Source organism: Ambystoma mexicanum, chromosome 1q (assembly GCF_040938575.1).
Source record: "Ambystoma mexicanum isolate Mex_15411 chromosome 1q, UKY_AmexF1_1, whole genome shotgun sequence".
Taxonomy (NCBI): domain Eukaryota; kingdom Metazoa; phylum Chordata; class Amphibia; order Caudata; family Ambystomatidae; genus Ambystoma; species Ambystoma mexicanum.
The window spans coordinates 1,115,128,824-1,115,155,173 of NC_090922.1; the positions used below are offsets into that span (position 1 = coordinate 1,115,128,824).

Genomic DNA, 26,350 nt, shown 5'->3' on the forward strand with positions numbered 1-26,350 from the left:
AGATGTAGTTAACCAAAGCGCACAGAAAGCGACGACAGTGACTAGAGAATCTGCTCTAATGGTGAAACACAAACAACCTAGGTCTGATATGGTCTACGTGACCACATAGTTGCATCAGAGCTCGAAGAAAAAAAACATTCTGAAACGGAATTGGAAGATGCTGCAGCTTGATCCAACTACCTCGCATCTATTTTATGAACTTCCAATATTTGCATATCATAAGAGCAAAACTATACATGACAGTTTGATTAGAGCAGACTTGAGTGCTCCAAAACAGTCATCAATCAATTACAGGGGCACATCTCCATGTAACAAATGCCAACACTGCCATAATGTCATCAAATGCAATTCCATTAATCATCCGTACACTGGTCAAAAGATTCCTTAATACATTCAATTACATGCGATTACACTAATGTGGTCTATGGCATAAAATGACTGTGGCATCTATTATGTCGGTATAACTTCTCGAAAAGTGAAAAATATCAAGACTAAATCGGAGAAGTCTCCAGTGGCGTAACATTTTGTACAAGCACGCCATTCAGTAGTTCAAATGCAGGTTATCATACTTGTACAGATAGTATTACCTCAGAGAGGTGGAGACACCTAAACAAGAAATATTTTGAACGGTTAGATGCATTAACACCATGTGGCATGAGACCTTACATGCTATCTTCAAGCTCCATTTATTCATCCTTGTCCTACTTGGAAGCGCCAGTGTTATTCAAAGGTGTTAATGTGATTTTATATGATTTCACATTGGAATTAGCATTGTTGACTAATGATTAAGAGACACAATTATGTTATTATCTTATAATCTGTATAGTCAATTGCAATACAAGTATGTAACATTTGTTTTATGCAGCTTTCACAAGTATGTTATTCTAAAAACAGTTCTCTTTCCAGAGACTGACAGAGTGGGCAAAGGAATCTGGGCACCATGATCAGCACAATTTGGGTTTACGAAAGGCCTCGGGACTTCTCCACCTCTGTTTTTACTCTTGCTGCTGAAAAATAAAATGTTAAAATCAAGTAGAAAATGCTATCTGAACCTCGTGGATTTTTCGAAAGTCTCTGGTAGTATCAGCAGACACTTGTTGTCGGTAAAGCTGGTGAAATGGAATTGCCCAGGGGACCTTGAAGCCTAGATCAAAGTGCTACACACAGGTACCTTCCTCAGGATATGATTAAATGCTGCAGGCCTCCTAAGCGATCAAATCGGAGCGTGGAGTAAAACAGGGCTGCCTGTTCGCTCCAGACATTTTCAACTTCTACATCTCTGACCTTCCTGCGTTTCTGAAATCATGTAGAAGCTTCCGCCCAAAACTAGGTGGGGAGGAAATCACTCATCTCCTGTTTGCAGACGACCTTCACCTGGTGGATAGAACGCCAATAGGTCTACAGAAGCAATTGAGATGCTTGGAAGAATACCCACGTTAAACAATCTCTCTATCAGTATAGAAAAAAACAGGTTTTTTAATTTCAGAAATACAATAAGAAGATGCAGACCTTTAGTTTGTCCATTGGCAAGAAAGTATTGGAGTGTGTCACATCGTTCAAATATTTGGGAATCAGATATGCATGAATAGGGGCGGAAAAGGAAAACATGGCAGCTCTGAAAAGCAAAGTTGGAGCTCTGGTCAACTATTAGGCAGAATCCTGTGCAGTTCCCTTAGGGAGCACTGCAAGAAGATTAAGACTACAGGTGTTGGCAGTAAACCCAATTGGTAGCAGTCTGCACCACCCAGATTTACCGGGTAGCTGTGGCTGAGCAGTCAGACTTCTCAAAAGAAGAGTTAGGCAGTATATAGAGCATACACAATATGGCTAAAAGTACAGTAGGACAAGCAAACACTGACCAGAGCTTTGGTATTAAAAGTATATAATTATTTATTTAACATACACTTTAAGCAAATACACTGGCACCAATATATCAAGCAAGTTCAAACACAGTCACTATAAGTATATACACCTCCCTAGTTCATTATTCGACAAGTCTAGGTTAAAACACCACTTATTAATAAAAACAGCGGTGAGCGCGTAACCTTAGATGGCGCTCCAATAATTAGTTAAAAAGGGAGAGAAAAGGCAGAGCATGGAAATAACACAGTACCAACACTTTTAAGAAACCCCAGCAAGTCGGGAAAGGCAGGGTCTACTGTAGAGCCAAAGTTCATAGGCCAGGCCCACTCTTGGAGAGAGCAAGGCGGAATGTGCCCAAGATCACACAGTGGAAATGCACTCAAAGTCTTTGCAGAAAATGTGAAAAAGAGGTTGGACCAGTTCAGAAAGATAATGTTAGGTCTGGAGGCCAACCCAGTTGGAAAGCCAAGGATTTACGGACACCTTGGACAGTCCGTTGCAAGGGAGGCCAGGCGGGACACAGTACCTTTAATGGAGAGAACATTCCAGCGGGGGCAGTTGTTCCTGGCAGCGGGTGCAAGTCGTGGCTTCGACCAGAGGAAGAGATGATATCGACGAGGAAGAAAGCTGGAGGTCGTTGCACTGCCAGGGATGAAACCAGCCGCAGAGTTCCCGATTAAAAGGTACAACGCTTTTATTTGCGGTCAGCGGTGAAGTGTGGCTATCCGGCCGCCGGGGTGCTTGGCACGGGCGATTCGACCACGAGACGTCATGGAAGGCGAAAAAGGCGAACTGGTTGGTCCCACCATCTCAAAGGGAAGAAGACTCTCCTGGAAGAAGATCTCCTCTGTCGTTGGGGAAGTGGTGAGGTCTTTACAGCAGGGCTCCACCGGTGGTGTCGTCGTTGTAGATGGCTCAGCTTCTCCCCTCTTCGGATTCTTTAGGTCCTGTGGCGACTTCTGAAGTTCCAGTCCCCAAAGCCCTGCTTTTATGCAGCAAAACCCCCATTCATCAGCCTAGCTGTCACTCAAACATGTTAAGTGGTGAGCCGGGCGGCTCACCACTGGGCCAATCACACAAGAGTGTGACTTGAGTTGCCGAGGCAACTCAGTCCAGGATGCCTAATCCCCCTCCCACACATCCTGTAGACCCCAGACAGAGTGGCACCATTTGGAGGGCTTCTGTGCAGAAGCCTGCCAAAAAGTGGAACAAAGGGCTCAACTTGGGTTAGAGTTTCAGAGGCGAACACAAACGCCATTTTAAAACCGAGTCCTGGCAAAAAGACCCAACCGGGGAATTAATATTAAATAAATAACCCGGCGGTATCTTTAACATTGCACCAAAAAGTGGTGCGTTTAAAATCAATGCGAAAATCCCATAGGGAATATTCCAAAGGAATATTTCGCGTGGTAACCACTGCCACCAGCCAGAAACTCGACAAGGGGGGACTGGACAGTGCCCCCCCTTGAGAACAGACTCGGGGGCAATCGAATTACCCATACCAGTACTTCCACAATATGATGGTTTGTACTGGTTCTGTTCACAGTTTTGGACTAGTAAAGCCAATGGTGACTTTACATGCCCTGGGAGACAGTAGTCAGTCCCAGGGTATGGAGTCTATGTTTGGGGGTCACGATGACACCCCTGTGTTACTGCACCCAGGGTGCTGTGTAACACACATAGAAAACAGATGATGCCCTATGGAGTAAAAAGAAGTTACCCCATAGCCCATGAACACATGCAGAGTCAAAGGTACATCTCAAATCATGCCTAAGAGTGTGAGGAAAAGAGTCACACTCTTAGCAGGAGAAATAAACAAACCTCAAAAATCCAGCAAAGCTGCCGGGGGACTCACTAGGTTTGGGAAATTAGCCTTATAAGAGAATTCTCCCTAACATCAACCAAGGCTTAATCCGCAAGCGAAGATTCTGCTCCTTCTCCCTATAACCAGTGTTGGACTTTCATAAGCCAAGATGGTCCCTACAGTAATGTATCGCTCAGAAGCAATGTTAACCATCCCAGGCCAGCTATGGCCGCTACTTGAAGGGAAGTTTTGGAAGCGTCTTCTTGGTCTACCTAAATCGATCCCAATACAAATTGTAAGAAGAAAACTGGGCCTAATTTCACTCAAGGCATCAGTGGAATGGAAAGTACTCTCCTTCCTCAGGAAATACAGAACACATGGCTCTGCCTTATGCTTCCAAATGATTAAATCGGAGATATCTAAGGGAGACAACGCAGTAGGCTCAGCGTGGGAAGACTCTTGCAAAAAACCTCTAGAATCATTAGAGGCCTCACACGAAGAGCTTCTGACTAATCCGGAAAAAACTAAGATGAAGCTCTGGCAAAAACACTGGATAACCACTGGGGAGGAAGCCAACAACTATAAACTCCATAATTAGCCGGCACATGAGTCTAGAGTTTATGGTCAGATGCTGCAAAATATAACAGCATTTCCGGACCCTGCGTATAGAAACCAGCTGATGAGAATCAGGTTAATCCTCTTTCCCACTATGGAGATTATGTCAGCCAGATCAAAGGGACTTTCGATCACCCCGACGTGTAGGTTCTGTAAAATAACCTAATCACTGGAAACCTTACAACACCTTGTCACAATCTGCCCGGCTCTAACGGAACTGAGATTGAAATGCTTTGCAAAGTACATTAAGTACACTGGGTGTTTATCTGCAGTCGAATGGTGTCCAATGGTTCTGAGAGGTGATTGTGTGGGTCTTACCATCGCCTTGCAGAGGCGTATACAGGGTAGGGCCTTAGCGGACAAGGCCCACCCAAAATCTGTAAATGCCCACTCAGCAGCGCTGTGTGGGCATTTACAGATGTTAATGTCACTGCGGTGTGCCCAACTGCATTAGCTACAGGCCCCACTTGTTAGACAATCCTGGCTATGCCTCCATCACCATGGTTGACTTTATAAGAGAGTGCTTAGACTTGAAAGTCCTTGCACGCTAAACAAATCTTAATCAAACTGGATCCAGACTGGCTGAACGCAAAGCATATCTTGATGACAACAAGGGGATGCTTTCCCTTTTTCTGTGTGGATATAGGTTGGAGTAACTTGAAGTGTTTGCTAAACGTTTTTGTAATAAATTAAATATGCAATAATATAACATTAAAAAAAATATTACTATGTTTACTTGGAATTTAAGTTTGTGACATCACAATGTAATGTATGATGTAAGTTCTGTGTTATACCAAATTGTAAAGTTCTGTTTGATAAACAATCTTGACACCCTATATATATATCGTATAGAAGTCTAGAATCTTAATAGACATCAGTAATAAGGTGCTACAACTGGTTCTGTAATCTTTGAAGAAGACCTATATTATTCACTTGTATCTTGAATTTCCATGTGGTCATTAGAAACAAATGTTATGGAATTGCACAGACGCATTGTAAGATTCTTAAAATATGTTTACATATAAATATGTTGGTTACTGTTATCAACAGTATTGTGAACGATTTCAACATCAGTCTGCGTTGTATGAAATGATTGTATCAGTTTCTATTAGCCTTTTTTAGACCAACAGCTTGTGGTCATTAAGATGGTCAATGTTGTAATTATTTTATGGGACAATACTTCATTGTAATTAAGTTATCTAGTAACATCACATCGAGTTGGCACGCATGCATGCAGCAGCTTGCTGCATGTAATTTAATCCAGTAGTACCAATTATTTATTGATGTCATCACGTTTGCATTCATATGATGCGTTAGTGGACTTATCACCTTTTGATCCATTAAGTAACCGCAATGGTTGACTGCAGAGAACGATAAACAACATTATATCGAGTTGAAACGCACGCATGTTGCCGTTATCCGCATATAACTGAATTCGGCAGTACCCATTATCTATTGTTGTCGTCATTATGTTCTCGTGTATTTGACCAGTTAGTGGAGTTAACATTTTGTCCATTTAATAACATCACTGGATGACTGGAGAGAACAATAATATTTCATATTGTTAAATTAGTGATACAAATATTGACATATCTACAATTATTCATATTTGTGTGAACTATATAATACCAAAATATAGCAGACGCCTCGTGTGCCCAGGTTTTTCAGTACATAACGGAGCACAGGACGGGGTGGCTGTTTTCTACAGCTGTTTCAATCCCACGCCCAGCGTTTACCATCTGTAAGGTGAGCAAATAAACAGGTTATTACATTTCTCCAGCATGGGGTCTGGCATGGATTCACATGCTCATGAATATTCCCCGTCGTCAGGCTGGGAATCCTCGGTAAAGAAAAAACCAGTATCAGTTTCGTTTCTGATCTGTCTTTCGTAGTAATAACCAATCACTGGTCTCTGCGTCATACTGACCACAGCCAATGACTGCCCTCTACCTAAGCACCGCCTCTGGCAGCCATCTTCAGATTTTTACTGCACGTTCATGTGTTGGGATCCTCGTGCTATTGCTCTCGAGCGTTAGTGCTATTTTTTCGCGCTTTTTCACAAAAACTTCGATTCTTTCGGTCAAAAGAGCCTCAAGCTCCACCGATCCTACATCCGATCAACGGGGACCCGTGTCGGATTCATCTGTGCCCCTCAAGGGTGAAATTTCATCGAGCTACACTTCGGAGGACTCCAGAAGCTTCTCAGGCCCGGTCTCGGAGATGGCCCAGGAGAAGGGAAGCTCGACGCCCGGAAAGCTGTTCAGGGTCTGCCCTGGATGCCAGCTGCAGAACGTCTTCAAGGAGGACGAACACTCTTTCTGCCTTTACTGCCTTCATGAGGACAAGACGCACGTGGAGAAGGACTGTGCGTTTTGCGGCAACATGTCGGAACGGACCATGAAGGACCGCCATCAACGTCTCGCCAACTGGCTGGAGGGTAAGAGCCCGTCTGGCGAGAAGAAGAAGAAATCCGAGCGGTCTTCTAAGACCTTTGAGGGCGCCCCGGCGACGGGGGCCCAACATAAGGCCAAGCACCGCGAGTCCGCTGGCACCGGGAGCGCCGAACGGTCGGGCTCTACGGGCGCCAGGCAGGGCGCACCCTCCCCGGCACCATCAACCACGAGCCAACGCTCTGGGTCGGGTAAGAGGAAGGCCGAGCACCCGGCGAAGCTCCTGGAGAGGCCCCGGTCGAGCTCTAAGGCAGAGGAGGAGCGTGGCAGTGCCCCCTCCCTCAAGGATAAGGCGGTGAGCGCACCTAAGGTGGTGAAGGCCTTGATCCATCCGTCCAAGCCCTCTATCGAAACGGTCGCGGCGGCCCTGGCCCAGCCTGTGGAGGCTGCGCCAGTGGTGGCGACCTCGGGGCCCAGAATCTCCCTGCCTCCTCGGAGGGAGTCTTCTTTTGTGCCCATCGATAGGACCCCCGTGAAACCCTCCGTGGGGAAGAAGGGGGGGCAGGGCGTCGTCGTAGATTCGGCCTCAACCTCAGAAGAGGAGCTGATCGAGGTCTTAAGCCACGGCCTAGGCGTGGAACAAGACCAGCCCGTCGGAATGGACCCCGACGCAGGTGACGACGACGACATCGTCGAGGATACCGACGGGGCCCCTGCTCGCCCGTCGGATTCCCCTCTGCCAGCGCCGCAAGACAACTCGGCGGCCATTTTGTTGGCTATACAGTCCTTATGCTCCGAGATAAGGACGAGACTACCGTTACCGACGGAGGAACCTCTCCCGTCGGGGGATCCAGAACCGGGACCTTCTGGTGTTCCCCCTACCAAGAAAAGAAGGATTCATCCACCACCTCCTTTTCAACCGTCGCGCCCCGTCCAGCCCTCCTCCCCGTCCACCCGAGGGGATGATACGGGGACTGACACGGCAGCGACGGGTACGGACGACGAGGCATACGACGAGGATTTTCCGTCGTCGCCTCCCACCAGGGCTTCTCCTCCCGACGAGATTGGATCGTTCCACTCAATGATCGCCAGGGCATCCGAGCTTTTCCAACTCTGCCCTGAGGAGAAGAAAAAGGAAGGCTTCCTTTACCAACGGCGCGAGGCCAAGAGGAAGACGGTCCTCGCAGTGCCTCTGCTGGACGACATTTGGGATGAGGGCCTTTCCCTCCTCAAGAACCCTTCCACGACGCCAGCGAAAAGAGACCGGTACGAGAAAAAGTACCGGGTCCCGGACTCGGCCCCCCTATGCCTCCGGGCGCAGCCTACCCCGGACTCCGTCGTCTCCGCGGCAGCCAGGAAGAAAGCGGGGGGGGGTGCGGCCTCCACGTCGACTTCCCCGCCGGACGGCGAGGGAAAGAAATTGGATGCTATGGGGCGTAGAGTCATCTCGTCGGCGGCGACGACGATTAAAGCGGCCAACGCCTTGGCTATCGTGGCCCGCTACGACAGGGAGCTCTGGTACAAGATAGCTCCCCTGCTGGATTTTCTGCCGGACGACAAGAGGGCGGAGGCCCTTGAGATCCTGCAGGAAGGTGAGGTGGCTTCGGACCACGCCATCACCGTGGCGACGGACATCGCCGACACTGGGTTCCGCCAGCTGGGCAACGGCGTTTGCCTTCGACGTCGTGGATGGCTCAAGGCTACGGACTTTCGGCAGGACGTCCAGACCAGGGTCCTGGACATGCCCTTCGACGGGAACAACCTGTTTGGGAAGACAGTGGACGATTCCCTTCAGGCCATCAAGGCGGATACTGAGACGGCCCGGGCCCTTGGAGTACTGCAGCAACGGCGGACGCCCTTTCGGAGCGGCGGAGGCAAGGGCGCCTCCAAAGGTTCCGGCGGCGGTTTCGCTTCCTACCGTCAAGCGGCCCGCTCGTCGTCGCAAGAGGCCTACAGAGGACGAGGCAAGTCTAGCGGACCCCGCCGTCGTCGCCAAGGAGGTCAAGGCGGCAAGGCCGCGTCCAAGCAGGATTGAACCGGCCGTGGGGTCGGGCCCCCACCGAAGCACCCCGGTGGGAGGCCGGCTGGCGGGCTTCGTCAGCGTGTGGGAGTCCATCTCCACCGACCGTTGGGTGCTGGACGCCCTGGCCCGGGGCCACGCGCTCGAATTTCAAAAAAGGTGCCCGCGCGTTCCCCCCGTGGCCAGGAAAGAACTTCACGTCCCTCAACTTCTCCTGGAGGTAAAGGCGATGCTCAGAAAGGGCGCCATCGAACTCGTCCCGAAGAGGCTCCGGGGCTCCGGAGTCTACTCGCGATACTTCCTCGTGAAGAAGAAGACGGGAGGATGGCGCCCCATCCTGGACCTGCGACGCCTGAACAAGTTCATCAAGGCGCAGAAGTTCCGGATGGTCACCCTCCAGCACGTCCTGGGTCAGCTGGAGGAAGGAGACTTCCTATCGTCGTTGGATTTGGAGGATGCCTACTTCCACATTCCCATCCTGAAGGGGCACCGAAAATTCCTCAGATTCGTGGTCCAAGGGCGTCATTACCAGTTCAGAGCCCTTCCCTTCGGACTACGGTCGGCACCCAGGGTTTTCACCAAGTGCCTCGCACCGGTGGCGGCGCAGCTGCGCCGCGAGGGGATTCACGTCTACCCCTACCTGGACGACTGGCTCATCCGCGCCAAGACGAGGGAGCTCGCTGTGGTCCACACGGCAAGGACCGTCCAACTCCTCACGGACCTGGGATTCTCCGTGAACTACGCCAAATCCCACCTGGTGCCCGCGCAAGTCGCACTGTTTCTGGGAGCGAGGCTCGACACAGTGTCCCTTCTGGCCTCCCCGTCGGAGGAGAGGACCAGGACCATCTTGGGCAAGGTGCAACGGATGTTGGTGGCCGACGCGGCCAAGGTGAGGTCCATCAAGTCCCTCCTCGGGATGATGTCTTCCTGCATCTACCTCATTCCCATGTGCAGGCTCCGGATGCGCCCGTTGCAAGAATTCCTGGATGCGCGCTGGATCCAGACGACGGGCAGCTTCGAGGAAAGGATCAAGCTCGACGAGAGTTTCCGACGAGCGATACGGTGGTGGGGCACCCGCGCGCATCTGACGGCGGGCATGGACTTCCAGACCCCAGCCCACCAGGTGACTGTGACCACGGATGCCTCCCTAGAAGGGTGGGGAGCGCACACCGAAAATCTGCACGCAAGGGGACTCTGGCTCCCGACGGAGAAGTCCCTGCATATCAACGTCCTGGAGCTCCGTGCAGTGTTTTGGGCCCTCAGGTCCTTCCTTCCGTCCCTCAAGGGCAAGGTGGTGAGGATCTTCACCGACAACACCACCACCATGTTTTACATCAGGAAACAGGGCGGAACCAGGTCCCCAGCGCTGTCCAAGGAGGCGCAGGACCTGTGGCATTGGGCCGTCGCCCAAGGGATTCTTCTGGTGCCGTTTCATCTGGCAGGGATAAAAAACACCATCGCCGACTCACTCAGCAGGGAGCTGCGCTCGTGCCACGAGTGGGAACTACGGCAGGATCTGGTGGATCGCCTCTTCCGACGGTGGGGCACACCCCAGATCGACCTGTTCGCGACGGCGACGAACACCAAGTGCCGGAGGTTCGCCAGCAGGTTCCCCCAGACGAGGAGCATGGGCGATGCTTTCTCGTTCCCCTGGGAGGGCCTGTTCCTCTACGCGTTCCCTCCCTTGCCTCTGCTAATCCGGCTCGTCAACCAGCTCAAGAGGTCACGGTGCAGGATGATCCTCGTCGCACCTGCGTGGCCGAGGCAGATATGGTTCCCGGACCTTCTGGACTTGTCGGCGTCCCCGCCAATCAAGCTGCCGGCGGACGCGGATCTACTCTCCAGGGAAGGAGGCGCCATCCTCCACCACGACCCGAAGTCGCTGAACTTGCAGGCCTGGCTCCTGCAGCGCTAGAGTTTGGAGGATACGACATACCGGCCGATTGCAGAGAGGTTCTTGCAAAGGCCAGGGCGTCCTCGACTCTTAAATGCTACGGACACAAATGGAAGAGGTTCTCTGTCTGGTGCCACGCACAGAAGATTAACCCTCCACGGATTACGGCTCCCCAAGTACTGCCGTACCTGCTGACGCTGGCCAAAGCTGGTCTGGCACACGCGTCCATCAAGATTCATCTTGCTGCGATCTCCCGATACACCAGAACCACGGGCCGGACGTCCTTGTGGTCTCATCGTCTGGTGAAAGAGTTCATGAAGGGACTGTTCAGATCGTTCCCGCCGGTGAAGGCTCCGGCCCCGGCGTGGGAGCTCAACGTGGTGCTGACCAAGCTCATGGGACCTCCGTTCGAGCCTCTGCACTCGGCCCCGTTGAAGTTTCTATCGTGGAAAACAGCTTTTCTCGTGGCCATCACCTCCGCACGACGAGTGGGAGAGATCCAGGCCCTTTCCTGCAAGGCCCCGTACTTGACTTTCCACGACACGAGGGTAGTGCTCAGGACGCACCCCTCCTTCATGCCCAAGGTACCGTCGGACTTTCATCTCAACGAACCCTTGGTGTTACCTGTGTTCTTCCCGTCGCCTTCGTCGCCGGCTGAGAGGACTTTGCACTCGCTGGATGTAGCTAGAGCGCTGAAGTTCTACGTGGACCGCACGAAAGGTTTTCGGAAGACGTCACAACTCTTTGTGAACTTTGGACCTGTCAATCAGGGGAAGGCTCTCTCGAAGGCTTCCATCTCCAGATGGCTCTCCGGCTGTATCATGTACTGTCACCGGTTGGCAAACCGACCGCTGCCTGGCCGTCCGAGAGCCCATTCCACCAGAGCGATCGCAGCTACCACGGCGTTCCTATCTGGTGTGCCCCTGCTGGACATATGCAGGGCTGCTACGTGGAGGTCGACGCACACCTTCACGAAATTCTACTGCGTCGACCGGGATTCCAGGGAGGAGTCCAGGGTCGGCCAAGCAGTGCTGCGCAACCTGTTCGCCTGAGGTGAGCCTGGTGAGGAGGTAAGATGCTTAATGTTGAGTTGATGTGATGCTTAATGTTGAGCCTTTGCCACCTCCCGTGGTTGTGCATGTGTGTACTGCTATGTATTCTTTATTCATGAGCATGTGAATCCATGCCAGACCCCATGCTGGAGAAGGAACAAGTTACTTACCTGTAACTGTTGTTCTCCAGCATGGGTCTGGCATGGATTCACATGCGAACCCTCCCGCCTACCCCTCTGCGGCTCTTCACTTGGTCATACTGCCACTTCACGTGCTTCCAAATCTGAAGATGGCTGCCAGAGGCGGTGCTTAGGTAGAGGGCAGTCATTGGCTGTGGTCAGTATGACGCAGAGACCAGTGATTGGTTATTACTACGAAAGACAGATCAGAAATGAAACTGATACTGGTTTTTTCTTTACCGAGGATTCCCAGCCTGACGACGGGGAATATTCATGAGCATGTGAATCCATGCCAGACCCATGCTGGAGAACAACAGTTACAGGTAAGTAACTTGTTCCTTACACCTCTGTTTGAGGTTATATACAGTACTTTCAACTAAGACCTTTTCTCATGGTCGTGTTGTAGGATTGTTTTGAACAACCCTTCTGGAAGATTGATATTCGCAGCACAATTCAACTTGTCAGTAAGTGACGTCAGACTTTTGGGCACTTGCAGGTTCAGTGTGCAATATTGGATAGACACTTAAAGGGTTCTTTATTTTGTGTTTAGACTGTTATTACGACAGAAGTCTTTGTGTATAACCACCAATTGGGCAAGGTTAGTGTATCCCTCAGAGTTTATCTTTAATTACAGTACTCGCACACACATAGAAAACCTTATTGAATATCTTATGTTTTAAGATAGGAAAGACTGGATGTACCTACCTGAAGAAGGGATACATTAATCCCGAAAGGCGTAGTAGCCATACTTGAGAATAAAACTCCATACTATTCCAAGCAATATTCTTGAGAAATGTAGTGTCACATTACCTTAAGTTAAAGGGGAGTGAATCTGTTAATGATTCATCTGTAATTTGAATATGAATTTGTTCTATTGGATTTTATTTTTGTATAAAAAATTGTTTTTGGTTATTACATGAGAAGAGTGATTTATGCCAATTTTGTATAATTAGGTAAGTCCTTTATGCTCATTACTACTCTATCAAAATTGCCTCTTTATTTACACATTACCTCTTTTTGAAATGAACTTTGTGAATAACAATTCAGAATTCAGTACTGAATATTTTGGTATTTTTGTTTTGGGGGGGGGGTGGCAGGGCCCGTAGGAGTGCCTGGACATTTCATTGAATTTCAAAGAACCAAGTGCATCCTGTTCTTAGGCTCTCCACAGAGTGATCTTTAAATTCCCTGGATGTCGCCCGAGCCCTCAAGTTCTATTTGGCTTGCACTAAGGATTTTCGCAAGTCATCACAATTGTTTGTAGCTTTCGGACCTTTCAACAAGGTCAACGCCCTTTTGACGTCTTCATTGCTAAATGGCTGTCGGCGTATATTTCACACTGTCATCGTATGGCCGACAGGCCCCTTCCAGGGCGACTAGAGGACGCTCAACAAGGGCTGTGCCTTTTACTACGGCGTTCCTGTCAGTTGTTCCCTTGCTCAACATCTACAGGCCAGCCACATGGAGGGCTATTGATACCTTCACGAGGTTCTACTGCGTTGATAAAGATTCCAGGGAGGATTCTCGGGCCGGCCAGGCAGTGCTTCACAGCCTGTTCGCATGAGGTGGGTGTTCAGAGGTGAGTTGGTTACTTCTTTTGAGCTATGTAGTACTGCTGTGTAATCTTATTAATCTTATTCAAACAGCATGTTAATCTATGAAATATCCAGTGGTTGAGAAGGAATAAGTTACTTACCTGTAACTCCTGTTCTCTGGCCTTGGTATCTTTCATAGATTCACATGCAATCCTCCCTCTTACCCCTCTCTCGCTCTTCTTGGCTCGTACTGCCACATTACGTGCGCTGCCATATCTGAAGGTGGCCTCCAGGGGTGGAGCTAAGGGCACCTGTCTAATTGGCTGTGGGCAATATGACCCAAAAATGAATCTAATAGAGCACTAAAGTGGCAAGCAGTTGAAAATGTAAAGGTAAACTGCTTTAATGTTACCGACGATTATCAGCCTGACGACAGAATCTACAAAAGATTTCAATGCTAGTGAACAAGAGTTACAGGTAAGTTACTTATTCCTTTTGTGTGTGTACACTAGAGGGCAAAGAAGATAAACATTGTTGAACCTTGTCATTGTGAAACAGTGAAAAAACGTGGTCGCCCTAAACTCCAACCATTTCAAAATATTCCACTGGTGATATGGGGCAGAGTATTTACATTGTTTAAATCTTTGATTCATATGGATTGCGCTTATATCATCTTGCCAATCGCTGAGTGCCCCACTCAATCCCTAGATCCCCCTTTCTGGAGCTCCTCCTAGTCTTACCAGCTACTCTGCCACTGATGCATCTCTCCTGTGTGTGCCCCCATGTACAGCACTCCACTACTTCCCAGGTAGGTTTGCGCAGAATAAATCCCAGAAATATAGCATTGTTCAACTTTTCCGTTCTTCAAGTTAATGACTGTGCTAGGGAGTTTGACAAATCTAATCTATATTTTTCTTCTACATTTAAATGCAACAGAAGGACACATCTAAGCAGCAGTTCACTTGCCTTACAACATTGGAAGATACACAAGCTGTAAGAGCAGTTGCTTTTCATCCAAGTGGTTCCCTGTATGCAGTTGGTTCCAATTCCAAAACATTAAGAGTCTGTGGTTACCCAGACATAATTGAGCCAAGGTAAGAAGGACTGCAGGCGACTATATGATTTAATGTGTTCTGTTATTTTGATACTTGTCACTTTTTTTTCTATTTTATTTTCGGTATTTCTTAAATACTTACTAGTTTTGTAAGGCAAAAGGGAGTTGAACAAGTTAGGGTTACGGTGTTAGAGCAATAAGTACAAGCCACAGAGGCTGAGACAGTTTACACATCGGGGGGGCTACTACAAACATGCTACAAGGCAGTAATGGGTGAACATAGTCATGGGGTAACATATTCCTGAGGGAACATGATCTGAGAGGATGGAGAAGAAGGCTGGATGAGATTGCCCCAAGAACTGTGTTCGCATGGATCTGATTCTAGAGTGGGATTTCAGTAGGTAGTAGTTGTGTCCTGTTCAATCTCATCTGAGCCCTTTTAGGACATAATTGACTTTGTTTATATTCAACTATTTTTTAGCTTTGTAACTGATCTGCTACTTTTTGCAATATGTCATATAACTAAATATAAAGTGTATACATGGAGGCCTGTATTAGCTGTATAAATGCATGTATGTAATGTTCTTGTTGTGTATGGCTTTAGCAAATATTTACATGTCCAAACGCTCTCACATTCTGCTGTGATTTTGGAGCAGAGGATTACAAAGGAATCAACTGCTATGCCATCACAGCATTGGGATACAGCATTTTCTCTACTAGGTATTTTATTTTCCTTTTTAGTTTGCTTTGGAGTGCTGGGAGAGGGAATTCGGGGGCCACATTGCAAGTTAGACGATAATTCCTGTGGAAATGCCACCAAACCTCAGATCTGTTTCTGCCATTTGCAATCACAGTAAATCTGCCCAATTATGAGAATGGGCAGTGTTGATCCCCCCCCATTCCTGGGGATTTGGACAATTTAATGTTGACGGTAATTCCATCTTTGTTGAATCCTCCTTTTTATTAGAGGTAAAGGGAGGGAAAGCACTCCAGCAAGCGCTGGAGATATTTCCTCCATTTTACTCCCAAACTCGGAATTGGACAGTGTGGGAAATTAGCGGTAATGGAATTTCTCCAGCATGGGGTCTGGCATGGATTCACATGCTCATGAATATTCCCCGTCGTCAGGCTGGGAATCCTCGGTAAAGAAAAAACCAGTATCAGTTTCGTTTCTGATCTGTCTTTCGTAGTAATAACCAATCACTGGTCTCTGCGTCATACTGACCACAGCCAATGACTGCCCTCTACCTAAGCACCGCCTCTGGCAGCCATCTTCAGATTTTTACCGCACGTTCATGTGTTGGGATCCTCGTGCTATTGCTCTCCAACTGGCTGGAAGGGAAGAGCCCGTCAGGCGAGAAGAAGAGGAAGAAATCTGAGCGGTCTTCTAAGACCTTTGAGGATGCCCCGGCGACGGGGGTCCAACATAAGGCCAAGCACTGCGAGTCCGCTGGCACCGGGAGCGCCGAACGGTCGGGCTCTATGGGCGCCAGGCAGTGCGCACCCTCCCCGGCACCTTCAACTACGAGCCAACGCTCTGGGTCGGGTAAGAGGAAGGGCGAGCACCCGGCGAAGCTCCTGGAGAGGCCCCGGTCGAGCTCGAAGGCCCCATCGGAGGGGGAGCGAGGCAGTGTCCCCCCCCCTCAAGGATAAGGCGGTGAGCGCACCTAAGGTGGTGAAGGCCTTAATCCATCCGGCCAAGCCCTCTATCGATACTGTCGCGGCGACCCTGGCTCAGCCTGTGGAGGCTACACCAGTGGTGGCGACCTCGGGGCTCAGAGTCTCCCTGCCACCTCGGAGGGAGTCCTCTTTTGTGCCCATCGATAGGACCCCCGTGAAATCCCCGGCGGGGAAGAAAAAGGGGGGGCAGGGCGTTGTCGTAGATTCGGCTTCAACCTCGGAGGAAGAGCTGATCGAGGTCTTAAGCCACGGCCTTGGCGTGGAAGAAGACCGGCCCGTCGGGATGGATCCCGACGCGGGTGACGACGACATCGTCGAGGGTGCCGACGGGGCCCCTGATCGCCAGTCGGATTCCCCTCTGCCAGCGCCGCAAGACAACTCGGCGGCCATTTTGTTGGCTATACAGTCCTTATGCTCAGAGATAAGGACGAGACTACCGTTGCCGACGGAGGAACCTCTCCCGTCGGGAGATCCTGAACCGGGACCTTCTGGCGTTCCCCCGCCCAAGAAAAGAAGGATTCACCCTCCACCTCCTTTTCAGCCGTCGCGCACCGTCCAGCCCTCCTCCCCATCCACCCGAGGGGATGATACAGGAACTGACACGGCAGCGACGGGTACGGACGACGAGGTATACGACGAGGATCTACCGTCGTCACCTCCCACCAGGGCTTCTCCGCCCGACGAGATTGGTTCGTTCCACTCCATGATCGCCAGGGCATCCGAGCTTTTCCAACTCTGCCCTGAGGAGAAGAAAAAGGAAGGATTCCTTTATCAACGACGCGAGGCCAAGAGGAAGACGATCCTCGCGGTGCCTCTACTGGACGACATTTGGGATGAGGGCCTCGCCCTCCTCAAGAACCCTTCCACTACGCCAGCTAGAAGAGACCGGTACGAGAAGAAGTACCGGGTCCCGGACGCGGCCCCCCTGTGCCTCCGGGCGCAGCCTACCCCGGACTTTGTCGTCTCTGCGGCAGCCAGGAAGAAAGCGGGGGGGGTGCGGCCTCCACATCGACTTCCCCACCCGTCGGCGAGGGAAAGAAATTGGACACTATGGGACGCAGGGTCATCTCGTCTGCAGCGACGACGATTAAATCGGCCAACGCCTTGGCTATCGTGGCCCGCTACGACAGGGAGCTATGGTACAAACTGGCTCCCCTGCTGGACTTCCTACCGGACGACAAGAGGGCGGATGCCCTGGAGATCCTACAGGAAGGTGAGGTGGCGTCGGACCACGCCATCACTATTGCGACGGACATCGCCGACACTGGGTTTCGCCAGTTGGGCAACGGCGTGTGCCTTAGGCGGCGTGGATGGCTCAAGGCTATGGACTTCCGTCAAGACGTACAGACCAGAGTCCTGGACATGCCGTTCGATGGGAACAACCTGTTTGGGAAAACAGTGGACGATTCCCTTCAGGCCATTAAAGCGGACACTGAGACGGCCCGGGCCCTTGGGGTTCTGCAGCAACGACGGACGCCCTTTCGGAGCAGCGGAGGCAAGGGCGCCTCCAAAGGTTCCGGCGGCGGTTTCTCCACCTACCGTCAAGCGGCCCGCTCGTCGTCTCAGGAGGCCTACAGAGGACGAGGCAAGTCTGGCGGACCCCGCCGTCGTCGCCAAGGAGGTCAAGGCGGCAAAGCCTCGTCGAAACAGGATTGAACCGACCGTAGGGTCGGGCCCCCACCGATGCACCCCGGTGGGAGGCCGGCTGGCGAGCTTCGTCAGCGTGTGGGAGTCCATCTCCACCGACCGTTGGGTGCTGGACGCCTTAGCCCGGGGCCACGTGCTCGAGTTTCAAAGAAGGTGCCCGCGCGTCCCCCCCGAGGCCAGAAAAGAGCTTCACGTCCCTCTCCTTCTCCTGGAGGTAAGGGCGATGCTCAGGAAGGGCGCCATCGAACTCGTCCCAAAGAGGCTCCGGGGCTCCGGAGTTTACTTGAGATACTTCCTCGTGAAGAAGAAGACGGGAGGATGGCGCCCCATCCTAGACCTGCGACGTCTGAGCAAATTCATCAAGGCGCAGAAGTTCCGGATGGTCACCCTCCAGCACGTCCTGGGTCAGCTGGAGGAAGGAGACTTCCTGTCGTCGTTGGATTTGGAGGATGCCTACTTCCATATTCCCATCCTAAATGGGCACCGAAAATTCCTCAGGTTTGTGGTCCAAGGGCGTCACTACCAGTTCAAAGCCCTCCCCTTTGGACTACGGTCGGCACCCAGGGTATTCACCAAGTGCCTTGCACCGGTGGCGGCGCAGCTGCGCCGCGAGGGGATCCACGTCTACCCCTACCTGGACGACTGGCTCATCCGAGCCAACACGAGGGAGCTCGCCGTGGAGCACACGGCAAGGACCGTCCAACTTCTCACGGACCTGGGATTCTCCGTGAATTACGCCAAGTCCCACCTGGTACCCGCGCAAAACGCACTGTTTCTGGGAGCGAAGCTCGACACAGTGTCCCTTCTGGCCTCCCCGTCGGAGGAAAGGACCAGGTCCATCCTGGGCAAGGTACAGCGGATGTTGGTTTCCGACGCGGCCAAGGTGAGGTCCATCAAGTCCCTCCTCGGAATGATGTCTTCTTGCATCTACCTCATCCCCATGTGCAGGCTCCGGATGCGCCCGTTGCAGGAGTTCCTGGACGCGCGCTGGATCCAAACGACGGGCGGCTTCGAGGAGAGGATCACACTCGACGAGAGTTTCCGCCGAGCGGTCAGGTGGTGGGGCACCCGCGCGCATCTGATGGCGGGCATGGACTTCCAGACCCCAGACCACCAGGAGACAGTGACCACGGATGCCTCCCTGGAAGGGTGGGGAGCGCACACCGAAAATCTGCATGCGAGAGGCCTCTGGCTCCCGACGGAGAAGTCCCTCCATATCAACGTCCTGGAGCTCCGTGCAGTGTTCTGGGCCCTCAGGTCTTTCCTTCCGTCCCTCAAGGGCAAGGTGGTGAGGATCTTCACCGACAACACCACCACCATGTTTTACATCAGGAAACAGGGCGGAACCAGGTCCCCAGCACTGTCCAAGGAGGCGCAGGACCTGTGGCATTGGGCCGTCGCCCAAAGGATGTTTCTGGTGCCGTTTCATCTGGCAGGGATAAAAAACACCATCGCCGACTCACTCAGCAGGGAGCTGCGCTCGTGCCACGAGTGGGAACTACGGCAGGATCTAGTGGATCTCCTCTTCCGACGGTGGGGCACACACCAGATCGACCTGTTCGCGACGGCGACGAACTCCAAGTGCCGGAGGTTCGCCAGCAGGTTTCCCCAGGCGAGGAGCATGGGCGATACTTTCTCGTTCCCCTGGGAGGGCCTGTTCCTCTACGCGTTCCCTCCTTTGCCACTGCTATTCCGGCTCGTCAACCAGCTCAAGAGGTCACGGTGCAGAAGGATCCTCGTCGCACCTGCGTGGCCGAGGCAGATATGGTTCCCGGACCTTCTGGACTTGTCAGCGTCCCCGCCAATCAAGCTGCCGGTGGACGCGGATCTACTCTCCAGGGAAGGAGGCGCCATCCTCCACCACGACCCGAAATTGCTGAACTTGCAGGCCTGGCTCCTGCAGCGCTATAGTTTGGAGGATACGACATACCGGCCGACTGCAGAGAGGTTCTTGCAAAGGCCAGGGCGTCCTCGACTCTTAAATGCTACGGACACAAATGGAAGAGGTTCTCTGTCTGGTGCCACGCACAGAAGATTAACCCTCTACGGATTACGGCTCCCCAGGTACTGCCGTACCTGCTGACGCTGGCCAAAGCTGGACTGGCACACGCGTCCATCAAGATTCATCTTGCTGCGATCTCCCGATACACCAGAACCACGGGCCGGACGTCCTTGTGGTCTCATCGTCTGGTGAAAGAGTTCATGAAGGGACTGTTCAGATCGTTCCCGCCGGTGAAGGCGCCGGCCCCGGCGTGGGAGCTCAACGTGGTGCTGACCAAGCTCATGGGACCTCCGTTCGAGCCTCTGCACTCGGCCCCGTTGAAGTTTCTGTCGTGGAAAACAGCGTTTCTTGTGGCCATCACCTCTGCACGACGGGTGGGAGAGATCCAGGCCCTTTCCTGCAAGGCCCCGTACTTGACTTTTCACGACACGAGGGTAGTGCTCAGGACGGACCCCTCCTTCATGCCCAAGGTACCGTCGGACTTCCATCTCAATGAACCCTTGGTGTTCCCTGTGTTCTTCCCGTCGCCTTCGTCGCCAGCTGAGAGGACTTTGCACTCGCTGGATGTGGCTAGAGCGCTGAAGTTCTACGTGGACCGCACAAAGTGTTTTCGGAAGACGTCACAACTCTTTGTGAATTTTGGACCTGTCAATCAGGGGAAGGCTCTCTCGAAGGCTTCCATTTCCAGATGGCTCTCCGGCTGTATCATGTACTGTCATCGGTTGGCAAACCGACCGCTGCCTGGCAGTCCGAAAGCCCATTCCACCAGAGCGATCGCAGCTACCACGGCGTTCCTTTCTGGTGTGCCCCTGCTGGGCATATGCAGGGCTGCTACGTGGAGGTCGACGCACACCTTCACGAAATTCTACTGCGTCGATCGGGATTCCAGGGAGGAGTCCAGGGTCGGCCAAGCAGTGCTGCGCAACCTGTTCGCCTGAGGTGAGCCTGGTGAGGAGGTAAGATGCTTAATGTTGAGTTTGATGTAATGCTTAATGTTGAGCCTTTGCCACCTCCCGTGGTTGTGCATGTGTGTACTGCTATGTATTCTTTATTCATGAGCATGTGAATCCATGCCAGACCCCATGCTGGAGAAGGAACAAGTTACTTACCTGTAACTGTTGTTCTCCAGCATGGGTCTGGCATGGATTCATATGCGAACCCTCCCGCCTACCCCTCTGCGGCTCTTCACTTGGTCATACTGCCACTTCACGTGCTTCCAAATCTGAAGATGGCTGCCAGAGGCGGTGCTTAGGTAGAGGGCAGTCATTGGCTGTGGTCAGTATGACGCAGAGACCAGTGATTGGTTATTACTACGAAAGACAGATCAGAAACGAAACTGATACTGGTTTTTTCTTTACCGAGGATTCCCAGCCTGACGACGGGGAATATTCATGAGCATGTGAATCCATGCCAGACCCATGCTGGAGAACAACAGTTACAGGTAAGTAACTTGTTCCAACTGTGACTTGATGAACTTTCTTACACTATCCTCAGTTTCTACCACTGTGATACTGGTATTGGGCCCGAAGAAAATTTGGACTGTCACCTCATAAGGGTCTGTTGACCCCTTAACGAAGCAATTCCCATTACCCCTGGGAATGGAAGCAACCCTCTATAGCTCGCAGCATATGAATGGTGTTGATCAATTGTTCCAAAGCAGAACCTTTTTGTCATTTGAAGAGGTTTGAATACCTTTGCAGTAGAAACAGATTTCGAAGGGATTGTGTCCTCCGACGTATTTCTCATCTTAGATATCTCCTTCCAGCTCTGCTGGCCTCGGAATTTTTTTTTTCTTCTCTAGAGGGCGCTGCGCGTCGACGTCCTCCGAGTCGATGTCCCTCGACAGCCGCCGTCTCGACGTCATCCTGGCTATAAAGGCCGCGCGCAGGGCCCGTTGCTCAGTTCCGTTTTTCCGCGCTTACTCAGTGCCTCGGAATACCGTTGCTCAGTTTTGTCAGGTTAAACCTATTTACCTCGAGTTATTCAATCCGTACTCGATGGCTTCTTCGTCGGAACCGACAACTCCTCCATCCGGCTTCAAAAAATGCCGAGATTGTGGGAAAAAGATGTCGCTGACTGACCCTCACAGAGTTTGTCTGTGGTGTTTGGGAGCTGAACACCATTGTTCGGAGGGCGAGGACTGTATGTCCATGACAGCTAAGGACCTGAAGGAGCGTAGGGAGAAGCTTCTTCTTCGTCGACGAAGTCGAGACATTCGTCTCCTCGTCACCATTCGCGCTCCAGATCTCGGAGTGGGTCTCATCACTCCTCGAGATCGAAGCACTCGAAGAGGAGACGTCGAAGATCCCCTTCTTCGTCTTCCTCTTCCTCTGTTTCGCCAAAGAGAATCCCGTGCCCCACGAAACATAGTTCCCGGGCTGAATGGGAGGAATTCCGCAAAAATATGATGAGCGCCTTCGAGAAAGCGGCCTCGACCCCCTCGAAGACTGCCGAGAGCGATGCTCTGGTCGAAAGACCCGAAGGTCAAAAACGCCGCGAGTCGCAGTACCCGACGAAGGAAACCTCTCGAGCGCGTCACGAACCCTCGAGTAGGACTATGACCTCCAAACCTTCCTCGAAGGTTCCGTCGACGTCGATGTCTTCGACGCCGTTGACGAAGGGACTTTCGACACACGAGTCTGTCGACTCGACGCCAGCTTCGACACCAGTGTCGACGCCAAGAAAAGTCACGGTTACGACACACCCAGTGACTATCCCCAGGTCCTCGACGTCGATGGCTTCGAGATTGTCGAGCAGAATCCCAATTCTGTCGAGGTCTTCGAGTCCTCCGCCTTTGTTTTCGACGCCACGCTCGAAGCCTTCTACGTCGGCCTTGACGACATCGACGTTTTCGAGGCCGATTATGACAAGTTCGGCACCCTCTGCCTTGGAAATGGGGTTTACACCCTTTGAGTTCAGAACAATTGAGAACTATGTCCTCAATTATGGAAGAGGGTGAATTGTCTGAACAGGAAGACACATTTGAGTTGCAGGGACCTGTAACCCCAATTAGAGAGGAATTTTCCTCTGAAGAACGCAGGTTAAAGGATCTTCATGATTTCTTACATGAGGCAAGTGGGTTAGACACCTCCCCTGAGGTGGAGTTGGCTAGGCCAGACCCGGGGGAACATGCTGAAACCCCCTATAGAGCCTTAATGGCCAGGATCACAGAGTTTATGGGGTGGTCTACACCTTCACAATCTTTCCAACAAGATGACCTCACGGATATTCTTGACAAAGGCCCACAGGAGGATCCTGTGGTGCCTTTTCATAAACCTCTTCAGAGGAAGATTATGACGAACTGGGAAACCCCAGATGTCGTACCGGCAGTAAATAAAAAACTGTCTACAAAGTACAGGGTATCCTCTACAGACCCGGAGTTTTTGTCTAAACACCCATCCCCAGAAAGTCTGGTGGTACAGGCAGCATCCTCTACCGATGTCAAGACGGCTTATCCTACCGTCCCACAGGACAGGGACGATAAAAAATATGATGCAATGGTAAAGAAAGTTTTATCGGCATGTAGCATGGCGTTAAAATCTGTTAATGCTACTTGCACTCTTGCTAGATTCAGCAATACACTTTGGGAGTGTGCTTCTACAGCGGCTGACTGCATCCCGGAGGGAGAAGAAAGGGATGCGTTCCTGACTATTATACAGGACGGTAAAGACGCTATGTGCGAATCCCTCCAGACGGGCATTGATTCGGCTGACAGTATCAGCAGAGCAATGGCGGCAAGTACAACAACCAGGAGATTCGCTTGGTTGAGAAAGTCTGGTTTTGCCCCAGATGTGCAAGCCAGGCTCTTGAACATGCCATTCGATGGCTCTTCTTTGTTCGGGAAAAAGGCGGATGATCTTAGAGAAACTGCAAACTTCAAAAGCAGCAGCAAAATCCCTAGGCGCTGCAATCCGTCAGACACCTTTTCGTCCCACAGGAACCTCTGCGAGGGGCAAGTCCTTTCGCTTCTACTCCGCATTCGGAAGAGGTAGAGGACGACCGGCTCAAAGGGGACAAAGAAGAACTACCCGAGGTGGACGGGGTAGATATTCAAAAGCCGCAGCAACAGCAGGTGCCTCTTTACCATCGGCATCTGCATCAGCCGCCCCAAAACCACTCTGAGGACTTCCCTCACAGGACACCTGTAGGAGGCAGGTTGACTCAACATCTGGCGGTATGGCAGGCTATCACGTCAGATGCTTGGGCATTGGAGACAGTTGCCCAAGGTTACTGCCTGCCTTTCCTACGTATACCTCAGAGTCATCCACCGGGGATCAGCTCTCAAAAAGCTCCAGATCCGCTCCTCTTGCAGGAAATTTTGGACCTGCTAGAGAAAGGTGCCATAGAACCGGTACCTGTAGCGGAGAGGAACAAGGGCTGGTACTCCCCTTACTTTCTCATTCCAAAGAAACACGGAGGACTGAGACCCATCTTGGACTTGCGAGAATTGAACAAATTCCTCAGGAAAGACAAATTCAAGATGGTCACTCTTTCTCAGATCCTCCAGGCCCTTCAGTTCCAGGACTGGTTGGTATCTCTGGACCTTCAGGACGCTTATTTCCATGTGCCTATCCATCTCAAACACAGGAAATACCTGAGGTTCGCAATTGGCAACTCTCACTATCAATTTCGAGTGCTGCCATTTGGGCTGACCTCCGCCCCGAGGGTCTTCACCAAGTTAATGTCGGTAGTGGCGGCAAGTCTAAGGAGGGAAGGGATTCACGTCTACCCCTACCTGGACGATTGGTTGATCAGGGCTGTTTCTTCGGAACAAGCTCAAATCCAGCTAAATCACGTGTGCCACTCCCTTCACAGACTGGGCTTCTCCCTCAATTTAAAGAAGTCACAAATGATACCATCGCAGAGACTCCGGTTCATAGGAGCGATCCTGGACACTTCCCTGGGAAAAGCCTCGCCACCAGAGGTGAGGGCTCAAGATATTCTACAGATGGTTACCAAGTTCCAACATGCCCAACGTCTCCCAGCCTTCAACTTTTTGAGGTTGCTAGGCCTCATGGCATCCTGCATTTTCCTAGTGCCAGAGGCTCGCCTGAGAATGAGATCCCTCCAGTGGGCACTGAGGACTCAGTGGTCACAATTCTCAGGGAGAATGACAGATCTTCTTCAGGTTCCCGACAGGGTGGCTCGAGACCTTCAGTGGTGGGCCTGTCAAGAGAACATTCTGAAAGGAGAACAGTTTTGGCAACCCTGGCTGGAGATAACAGTAGTCACGGATGCCTCAGTCACGGGGTGTGGAGCCCACGCCAACGACTTGACCATCAGCGGTCGTTGGTCTCCATCGGAGTCCAGACTACATATCAACCTGTTAGAGCTGAGAGCCATCAGACTTGCGCTGAAGGCGTTCCTGCCAGCTGTACAGGGGAAAAACGTCCTGATAATGACGGACAACACGGTGGCCATGCATTACCTCAACAAAAGAGGAGGCGTAGGATCACTACCCCTGTGCAGAGAGGCGATGCAGCTCTGGTTTTGGGCAATCCAAGAAGGAATCTCTCTATCGGCAGTTCACCTAGCCGGAGAGAAGAACTTGACAGCGGACGCTCTGAGCAGGCAGAGCACAGTCTCCCACGAGTGGGAGCTAGCTCAGGAAGTCCTTGAAGAGATCTTCGCCCTTTGGGGAACCCCTCGGGTAGATCTGTTCGCCACCAGCCTCAACAGGAAGTGCGATCTGTTCTGCTCAAGGGAATTTCCCCCGAGAGGAGCTCTGGGAGACGCGTTCATAGTGGACTGGGAGTTTCCGCTTCTGTACGCATTCCCACCGGTCCCTGTCATTCCTCAAATGATCAGGAGGTTGAGAAGATTCCGGAGAACCATGATCCTAATTGCCCCGGATTGGGCCAGGAGAACGTGGTACCCGGACCTTCTAAACTTGTCCATCTGCCCTCCAATTCGACTTCCACTCAGAGAGAACCTACTCTCACAGAAGGGAGTTCAGGTTCTCCATCCAGACATCAAAACCCTCAACCTTCACGCTTGGCTTCTGTAAGGCTGAGGTACAAGGATTGGTACCTCCCTGATGATGTTATGGAGGTGTTGCTTTTGGCAAGGAGGCCAGCAACAAAGTCTTTATACCGCTGCCGTTGGAACAGATTTTGCAGCTGGTGTAGAGAACAGAATATCGACCCTTTTTCATGTGGTACACCAATGGTTTTGTCCTTCCTACTATATTTGGCAAATTCAGGCCTTCAAGTTGGCACCATTAAGGGCTATCTCGCAGCGCTATCCATCTTTAAGCGCACTGCGGAAGAACCATCCTATTTCAAGTTACCCTTGGTAATACAATTTCTAAAGGGGTTAATCAATGTTTATCCCCCAAGACCATTCCAAGTTCCCCTATGGGATTTAAACTTAGTCCTAACTTTCCTGATGGGCACACCTTTCGAACCACTCCATTCTTGTTCGTTAAGATTCCTTACCCTTAAAACTGTTTTATTAATAGCACTTACATCTGCTAGAAGGGTGAGCGAATTACAAGCTCTTTCTTGTAAACCCCCTCACACTATCTTTCACAAAGTCAAAGTTGTCCTGCAAGTGAAGCCTAATTTCCTCCCAAAGGTGGTTTCTGAATTCCATATCACTCAGAAGATTACCCTA

At 51.4% G+C, this 26,350-nt stretch overlaps 1 protein-coding gene across 4 annotated transcripts in view; it reads left to right on the forward strand.

The window, feature by feature from the left end:
* Positions 1-26,350, forward strand: part of WDR47 (WD repeat domain 47) — a 1,275,124-nt gene that overhangs the window by 880,503 nt on the left and 368,271 nt on the right. For all 4 annotated transcript variants that reach the window (XM_069641848.1, XM_069641845.1, XM_069641847.1 and 1 more), the window contains exon 10: positions 14,289-14,446. In XM_069641848.1, the coding sequence (XP_069497949.1) occupies positions 14,289-14,446 (158 nt within the window). The remainder of the gene's footprint in view (positions 1-14,288; positions 14,447-26,350) is intronic.